Genomic DNA, 9,388 nt, shown 5'->3' on the forward strand with positions numbered 1-9,388 from the left:
TTAATTAAACGTTATCATGCAAGAAGTAGTCGACCTAGTGGAGTATATACGTCCTCGTTTTATAGATGATTATGTCATCCGTTTCAAAAACCCTTTCACCAAAATGGCATTCCATTCGGACTGTCTATGTTTGATGAGGGTCAATCCATCCGTTAAGCTAGTACATAAAATAGCTTTCGCTATCGAGTACGGACCCGAACATATCACCATTCATGACTCTAAAGTTTTCATTTTCAAGCAAAAATTTGGTGAAATTTTCCTTCGTGCAATTTCTTGTTAGTAAAAGCTTAAAGTTGCTCACTGTAATAAGCACTCAAACGTACATTGACCTGAGACACATAATCATAAGGCGCAGCAAGCAAAGGGTCTGCACTACAGAATATCACTGTGTATTTGGGGCTCAGACACTCTAGTACCCTTCCTTTATCCCCCTGATTACTGTTGTATATCACTCCCAACTTCAGTTAGGACATCGGCAGTCAGTCCGCAGGAAACAAATTTCCGGTCTCTATTTCGTCGTCCCAAATTGTTTCGTGTTTGTTTGGTCTCAACTTATTAAGGTCACATGTCGCCGAAACATGAAAGATGATTTTGCCTTACTTCGGGTGTGACAAACTTCAGGTCAAAACCACCTCATCTACTGGAGCTAATGGGTACATACACTCCAGTTATACGAACCCATTTTATCGCCTCTTACGGCCACGCTGGGTTAAACGGTGGCTGCAATTCTATTACTATGCCTCAACCATTAAAGGTTACCCGTCAACCAGTTTCTGTGCGTGTGTGATTTTTTTGTGGAAGCAGGGGGTGTTGTTGGGCATGTATGTGCGCCTTAATTTGTGTGTGTTTTTCCGTACCGCTTATGTTCAAATTTAAAGCTACAATATATTAACTATATTTTCTTGTTATATTCTTCATTTTTTAAATCTTAACTTTTAGGCTATATATATACCAAATTGATGAAAGCATTTTAAGGTGGTTGCCATGTTTTTCTTGACGAAAGAAGTATGTTGTTTTCATTGAATTTCCAAGGATGTTATGTCCCACATTTCATTGAGATTTAGAGGGAAATTGAAGATATTATACCAGTCCCATTATTTTTATTTTTAACCAATCAGAAATAAGAAATAAGAAAGGTATGGTTTCTGAAAAGATGAAGGATTATGATCCAGAGAAGGAGCTAAGAGAGGCATTCGCTGTTTTCGATATAAATGGAGATGGTAAAGTGTACATTTATTGTTATCCTAGATATATGCCGTTAAAATAAAAAATGTTCTACAATAAATTAATTTTAAAAATATATTTCCTTGGTAGTTTATAATGCTTCAATGAAGCCCTCTTTCGCCTCTTACGGCCACGCTGGGTTAAACGGTGGCTGCAATTCTATTACTATGCCTCAACCATTAAAGGTTACCCGTCAACCAGTTTCTTTGCGTGTGTGATTTTTTTGTGGAAGCAGGGGGTGTTGTTGGGCATGTATGTGCGCCTTAATTTGTGTGTGTTTTTCCGTACCGCTTATGTTCAAATTTAAAGCTACAATATATTAACTATATTTTCTTGTTATATTCTTCATTTTTTAAATCTTAACTTTTAGGCTATATATATACCAAATTGATGAAAGCATTTTAAGGTGGTTGCCATGTTTTTCTTGCATCTCAGACAGGATTATCTACCGTTTACACCGGTGCTAGAAAACTCTGCCTTACACCCCCCATGTAAGACAAGTCGCGTGTTTTAAATGACGTCATTGACGCGAGCCTTTTATGAATGAATCGCGTTCTTAGGATGACATCACTTAACCGTTATGAATGAAATTGTCAGTTCATACGCTACTAAGAGTAAAAAGTGCGTTATGAGAATATCCGTTTTTGTAATTTCTGTTTGAAAATAATTGATATGTTATATGCAAGAAAAAGAATCAAACACCGGCTGTCGGTACAGACAGGAATATCTAGCTCTCAGGTGACTGTTTACGGCGGAAAATCGGCAGAGCCTCGTTACCGCCGTAAACAGTCACCCTCGAGCTAGATATTCCGGTCTGTACCGGCAGCCGGTGTAAGATTCTTATATTCTTGACGAAAGAAGTATGTTGTTTTCATTGAATTTCCAAGGATGTTATGTCCCACATTTCATTGAGATTTAGAGGGAAATTGAAGATATTATACCAGTCCCATTATTTTTATTTTTAACCAATCAGAAATAAGAAATTATGTCACGTGACTGAAAAGCGGCAATATCGAACAAAGCAAAACAACATCCGGTAAAAAAACTGAATTTTCGACAGTGCAACGACAATGAAAGCAACAGATCTAGAAACTTTTCAGTCGACATATGAACAGAGGTTTGTTATGTATAACTTGGTGTATAATTATTCAATGTATCAAAAGGATTGACAAAAGGATTATGTGAAAATATTGGAAAAGGTGTTTTGAGCCACAGACACTTGGGGTGTGGAGCTAAAACGCCTTTAAAATCCAAATAAAATGTATATTTGTCAATCCCACCACATGTACTGATCATATATATCAAAAAAACTTAATATAAGCCGTATTTAAACGTCTATAGTAGATCTTGATTCTCCAGAAAAAATCTGCACACTTGCCGTAAAAATCACCATATTATATATTTTATTCCATTTTCAATATTTTTACATAATCCTTCAGTCCCATCAGGTACGTATATTAACGGTATCCGCAACTCTATACAGTAAATCAATAACGGTAAATTATGCTGTTGTGGCAGATAATCCATCCAGACTGCCGATCGTTATTGATTTTTATCGACGATTACATATCATTAAGCGGTGTGATATTTGACCTTGGTTATCTAAATTACCGTCAACATGTTATTTTCTGTTCAATTTTTTAAAAGTAACATATTCTAGAAAGCTGAAAGATAGATTTTTTCAAATATATATTTTATAAATCAGTGCGTTTAGTATGAAGAAAATTACGACGAGTTAAACACAGAGTTTTTTTTTTTGTCTCCCGATTATGTCAAAACTTCAGTAAAAATAATGATGCCCTCTTCGAACAAGTATAAGATTTTTTCGTAATTTATGGTCTATTTATATTATCTGTAGAAACAGAACCCAGACGGACCAAAGAATGAGACAGAAACTCAAGAAGAAGCGGTAGAAATAAATGGGGACGAGGACGCAGAATCATCTGATGATAGTGATGATGATGATGACGAAAGATACACTCTAACAGCGGAACAGAGGAAAAACTTAAAGCTACAGAAGGATACGTACAGAGGTATTTCTTGTCCGTAAAATATTAGATTGCTTGCATAAATACATGTATTATAAACATTTAAAACCAGTGCATAATTATTTCTTTTTAATCGGGATATATTTATACAATATATTCTACAATTTAGAACTGAATATGTTAGTTTAAAATACAAAATAAAGTCTTTTAAACTTTGTACAAAAATTTAATATTTCAGCAATGCGTGATGTGTTTCGAACATTAGACGTGGATGGTAGTGGTTCACTAGAGATAACAGAACTTGAAACTGCAATGAAATCTATGGGTGTTGACTACTCAGAAAAAGATATGACTAATCTCATCAAACAGATGGATGCTGACGGTTTACTTTTTACTTTCTTTTCTCATTATCTCTCGCTTGTTTTACTGTATTTAATTCTGAAAATGAAACGCTGGAATATGTTCAAAGTGTTTATGAACAACGTAGTTCACTGGTAATTTGTTAACTCTGTGTTGTGTCGTTTTAGGCAATGGATCCGTTGACTTTTTCGAGTTTTGTGGTATGGTTTCTGAAAAGATGAAGGATTATGATCCAGAGAAGGAGCTAAGAGAGGCATTCGCTGTTTTCGATATAAATGGAGATGGTAAAGTGTACATTTATTGTTTTCCTAGATATATGCCGTTAAAATAAAAAATGTTCTACAATAAATTAATTTTAAAAATATATTTCCTTGGTAGTTTATTAATGCTTCAATGAAGCCCTCTTTCAATATCAGTGTTTGTGCTTCACTGATGTACTTTTTCAATTTATTGAAATTAATCGTAAAATAAGCTTACGTATAAAGATATGTTACTCTTTACTGCCAGGGTGTTTAACCTTTTGATTTGGAAAACATATATATTAAATTGAATAACAATTATTTATGTTAATATTTAAGGAAGAATCAGTAAGGAAGAAATCCAGTCTGTTGTTGAATCTCTTGGTGGAAAAATGTCACAGGAAGAGGTAGACAGTATGCTTAGAGAGGCTGATGATAACAGTGACGGCTACCTTGATTATGAAGGTACGTACCACTTTAAAATTTTTGTGGGTGTTGATAAGATTATAATACAATTAAATAATTAACTTGCGGGAATTGAGTTATTGATTTGTCAAGCTTTGTATGGGGGAACAATCTATTAAGATTTAAAAGTTTAAAAGGATTCCATTATCAAGTTACAAAACATGAGCTATCAAGTATAGAGCCTGGTCCGACTGCATGGATTTGCAGACTGGTTTGGCTCTATATATTTTATAAATGCTAATCACTTCAAAGGTTAAACCTTTGCTTATTTTCTTTTCTTCATAACATTGGCAAATGTCCAATTTCAGCAATGTTAGACTAACAAAAGAATACTATTTATTTCAATTAATCCTTCAACATTTTCAGCTTTTACGTGTTTGTCTGTCTTTAGAGATTCTGTTTTATTCTATTTTCTTAGATGATACATTCATGCATATGATAAAGTTTAGTACATATTAACATCTACCTTGGTATGTAGCTGGTGACAGTGTAGCTGAGAAATAAAAGAAATAACAAAAAGATTATAACATATAATTTACAGAGTTTGTAAAGATATGGATGGGTGAGACATCTGTGGATAAAAACGTGAACAGCGAATCAACGGATGGAAATGACAATACAGAATGTTCGGATACTGATAAATCAAAGCCAGAATTACTGACAGTTCCTTAACAACTGATTATAGTTGTTCTTTTTTGGTTTCTTTTCTCTTCGAATGATTTCAATAATTATGAGAAACTAATCTGTACTGTTCAATTAAGTTAACAATCGTTCAAGAAACATTTATATCTGGTCAGTTGTCCGGAAAATCGAAGTTGCGTATGTTTTTATTGTCTTTATATTGAACTTGAGCATTATTATAAGAATAATCATATCATCAAAGATATATTTTCCGAACATTTCTTCTGAGATCACTAATATTGAATACTTTAATGATTTGTAAGAACATAATACTGCCTTTTACAGTGTACATGTACTTGTTATAAATGAAGGTTATGTATAAGAATCATGAAATTGCATAAATTGTTTAAATATTTCTTTATGAGAATATATCTTTTCTTACACGGATTGGGTGGATTTTCAAATTTCAAATTTAAAAAATTATTCCACAGTTCCGTAACATGGATTATATTATGTATAACCATTGTTTAAATTATCTGAACATTAGATTGTATGTTAAATCGCAACTATGTTTGTACTAAGTAGTTCGAATAGATTTTTCTATGGACATGTTTCTTCAGATTTTATCATCATCATCATAGAATCAATAACACATCTAGTAATAATGTTTCATTTAGTGTTTGTTCGAAGTGTAAAATATATTGACATTTTGATACGAAAATATTGCCCTTTTAGAAAAAATATAACTTTTAATTTGACATTTGAATTTATGCCTAGTTTTCCTATTGTCATCGATTTCAATTATTTAATATGCTGTTTAATTGTTATGTGTCAAGAAAACACTTTAACAGCTTTGTCGATCTGTCGATATTCGCAGCAGCTATGGGCGATACTTCAAATACAATTTGTATATGTTCTTGGAGCCAAAACAAATATGTTAAAGGCAGTGTGGAAATAATTTATTTCAGGGAATAAACAGAAAAAGTACACGTTTCTAACTTATACTTTGTTTATTTCTCTGCACAATACAAAAAGATAATAATGTAAGTATTCTGGAGTTTTAATAATCCATGCTAAAATAATCCTAGTTAAAATCTATTTTGATAAATTAATAAAAGGTGATCATAATGTAAAATTCACAAAATTTAGGTCAGCAAAGCGCATTGTTCGCTTTTGATTATCATGACATTTCTATTTGACCGAAAACTACACAAAAAGACAATATTGTTTTCGATGTCACTGTTCAACTGTTTACTTAACCGTGCATGGTGTCTCAGAATAATTGCCTGATGTATTGCAATAACTCAAGTTGTTGGAAAACTAAAACGTAATTCAAGTTCCCTCCCTTTTCGCAGATTGAAATATATACGAGGTGGAGAACCGTCCATTTAGCTCAATTGGTAAAGAGTTGGACTGTGAACCGGGCAATCCGGATTCGATTCCCGGACTGGCCACTTTCGTTGTAATACGGTCGTTACCAGTGTTATATGCTCTGGCATGTAGAGAACGTATATCAGTTCCTTGCGAGAGTGAAGTCACAAGTACTAATAAACTACTTGACAGCCTGTCGGGAACGATATTGTTGTGAATTTAAAGTAACCTACTGCCGTGAACCGAGGGTAAAATACTAAAACCACCACCATAATCCGTAAGGTATACGTATGATGTTTACAATATCATGAGCGACATGCACGCGGCACTATAGCGGACAAGCAGCACATAGATGTAAACTTTCATCATCAGAATACTATGTTTTCTGTTTCGACTTGTGCCAATCGGAGCCATATCGGTTCATTGCAACAACAGACAATTAGATTCTGAATATTTTGCAAGTTCGAATACAGGAACATCAATTATAATCAGTCACAGTAATTTTAAACCGTAGTCTGTATTAACCAACATATGTTCAGCTGGTCGTTTAAGGGCATATGCTGATAATTAAGTAAAACGGCTCTGTACACCGTTTCTTGAAAAGTTGCTGCCTCTATTCGTGCATTAACGCAATGTTGCTATGCTGCACAAATAAAATACGCACGTATACTAGAAATATTCTGTTAAGCAAAATGTTAAAGTTAGATCTTTTTCCAAAAGGGGTGTTTTCAGTTTACTCACATGTGAAAGGAGTTACAACATATCAACAGTCATAGGCAGAATGAAAACTTTATGATAGTATAGGGTGACCCCGAGATTTCTTCATCAATTTTTATTAATTATGAGTCACTTTAATTATTCATGGTTTAAGAAAAATTATTTATAAGATCCTTCTTTGCCTTTTAAAAAATGCATTTTACTCCCGGAAACATCATTGGCAACTATTAGTAACCGATAAGGAATTCAAAGAAAACAAATAAATCATTGAATAATAGGCCCACAAAGTCAAAGGGCACAGGAGAAGGGGACAGGAGACCCGGGGAAGGGTGGGGGTAAATTAAAAAAATAAACCGATGGTATAACGTTATAGACCTCTCCATCTGAATTCACCATAAAATAGACACTGGAAAATGTTGTGTCGTAGGGTATCCTGACTTGTTTTTATCTATTTGAATATTCTTCTCACTAGTGACGTGCAAAGTCTATGTCCCCAGCAGGCTTGACTACATGGAGGGTAGATAGATACTAACTGCAGGCGTCCGACTCATTTGTATTGCCAATAATGGTCAAATTATTATAAAATAATCTCCTGTTGACCACCAAGAACAAAATTACTGTTAACTATATATGTAGATATATATGTAGATATCAAATATAGTACGTAAATGGTTGCTGGATAGTAATGCAAGACAAGTGAGCCGAACGCCTGTGGTACTAAGGACTAAAATATATATATTTCTTTTTAAAGTATGCCTTAACATTACCTGAGTAGCTGCTAATGACATTGTTTAATGAATCACGTAATTTATGTACAGTACGTGTAATTTAGAAAAAGCCAACCTTTAATTAAACGTTATCATGCAAGAAATGTCCTAGTAGTCGACCTAGTGGAGTATAACGTCCTCGTTTTATAGATGATTATTTCATTCGTTACAAAAACCCTTTCACCAAAATGGCATTCCATTCGGACTGTCTATGTTTGATGAGGGTCAATCCATCCGTTAAGCTAGTACATAAAATAGCTTTCGCTATCGAGTACGGACCCGAACATATCACCATTCATGACTCTAAAGTTTTCATTTTCAAGCAAAAATTTGTGAAAATTTCCCTTCGTGCAATTTCTTGTTAGTACATATACAGTTGAGTTCACACTAAACTTCCCACCCTTGTGCACTTCTAGTGCACTAGAGCTGAACTAGAAGTGCACACCGTGTGCACTTCTAGTGCACTAGACCATATGACCAGGCTGGCCAGGGAAGGTGACACCTTAATGGCATATTGGATAATTGCATATCAAGTGATAGGGGGCATCCATTGTTAAGCTGCTGTAAGAAAAAAAACTTTGGGAATATATGGCCTATTCATGAATATAAATAAGTAAATTTTAAAATCAGCAGTTTTAACATTTTAGGTGATATCATGTTAAAGCTTAAAATTATTTTTTTTATTGATTGTAATCATATTTTTCCTAACCAGTATTTAACTGTAGGTGTAAAATAACACCCCTTAAAATTAAATTTATAGAATTAATAAAGTTAAATTTAAATATGCTCCATAATGGATAATTAAATAAGTGTTTTTGATTTTTAATTTTTCAAGTGTACAAATGGGAAAATCAATGTGATTGTTTAATCATATTTTATTGCTTTTACATTTTATACAAAAACAGATACATTGTCACATGTAAACATACTACAAAACAGTAACGAATACATTTACAGTTAATACATGGATGTTATAGTTATTATAAAAAAGCAAAAGGGTCGGGCCACAAGTTTTGACAACATTAGAGAATTGGCCCTTCCCACATCGTCTAACTTGTAGTAAAAAGATGTGCATAAATTCAATTGTAATTGGAATTCCATAAATGTATATATCAGCAATCAATATGATATTATTTGAGAAAATAGAATTTGATTATAAAAATTGTTCAAAGACTAACAAAACTTGAATTAAAAAGTAATAAAGAAAATGAAAAGAGAAAGGAAGAAAGAAAGAAAGAAAGAAAGATTTATTGATTGAATAAATGAAAGAATAAGCACCATGTAGGAGATTGCTGCCCAGTTCCTGTCCTCAGCATTTATATATAAGTTATGGAAAACAATTTACAAGCGTAGTTGGAAAATTAGTCGTTTTCAAATCTCCTTGAATACTTGATGAATTTTTGAACCGTGAAGGAAAACATATTTATTGTCTTCATCACTAAGATGAGTGATACCGAAAAGCAATTTATGGGCACTAAGAGGGTGATAATCACGAGTATTGGTAAATAACGTTAGCCTTTGGTTTATATACAATGGACATTTGAAAAAGTAATGGTCTGCGTCTCAGAATAAAAAACCGCATTCACAATTTGAATTGTCACGTAAGTGATTGTAGTGCAAATCAGCATTTAAATTG

General features: G+C 33.4%; 1 protein-coding gene across 1 annotated transcript; it reads left to right on the top strand.

The window, feature by feature from the left end:
* Positions 1-1,138: 1,138 nt before the first annotated feature.
* On the top strand, positions 1,139-5,886 carry LOC132720932 (calmodulin-A-like). The gene is made up of 6 exons (XM_060705179.1): positions 1,139-1,225; positions 3,083-3,257; positions 3,451-3,594; positions 3,740-3,856; positions 4,151-4,276; positions 4,818-5,886. Exons 1-6 carry the CDS (start codon positions 1,139-1,141, stop codon positions 4,946-4,948), a joined length of 780 nt encoding a protein of 259 aa, XP_060561162.1. The 3' UTR covers positions 4,949-5,886.
* The last annotated feature ends 3,502 nt before the right edge of the window (positions 5,887-9,388 follow it).

Source organism: Ruditapes philippinarum, unplaced genomic scaffold, assembly GCF_026571515.1.
Source record: "Ruditapes philippinarum isolate M1 unplaced genomic scaffold, ASM2657151v2 ctg11435_1_1_1_1, whole genome shotgun sequence".
In the NCBI taxonomy this organism is placed as follows: Eukaryota; Metazoa; Mollusca; class Bivalvia; order Venerida; family Veneridae; genus Ruditapes; species Ruditapes philippinarum.

What these genes read in the sequence shown, in the direction of transcription:
- LOC132720932 (XM_060705179.1), top strand. Translation starts at nt 1,139, where the DNA reads ATGGTTTCTGAAAAGATGAAGGATTATGATCCAGAGAAGGAGCTAAGA. An exon ending in ACAGAAGGATACGTACAGAG is followed by an intron (nt 3,258 to 3,450) that starts GTATTTCTTGTC and finishes TTAATATTTCAG; the next exon opens with CAATGCGTGATGTGTTTCGA. An exon ending in CAAACAGATGGATGCTGACG is followed by an intron (nt 3,595 to 3,739) that starts GTTTACTTTTTA and finishes GTGTCGTTTTAG; the next exon opens with GCAATGGATCCGTTGACTTT.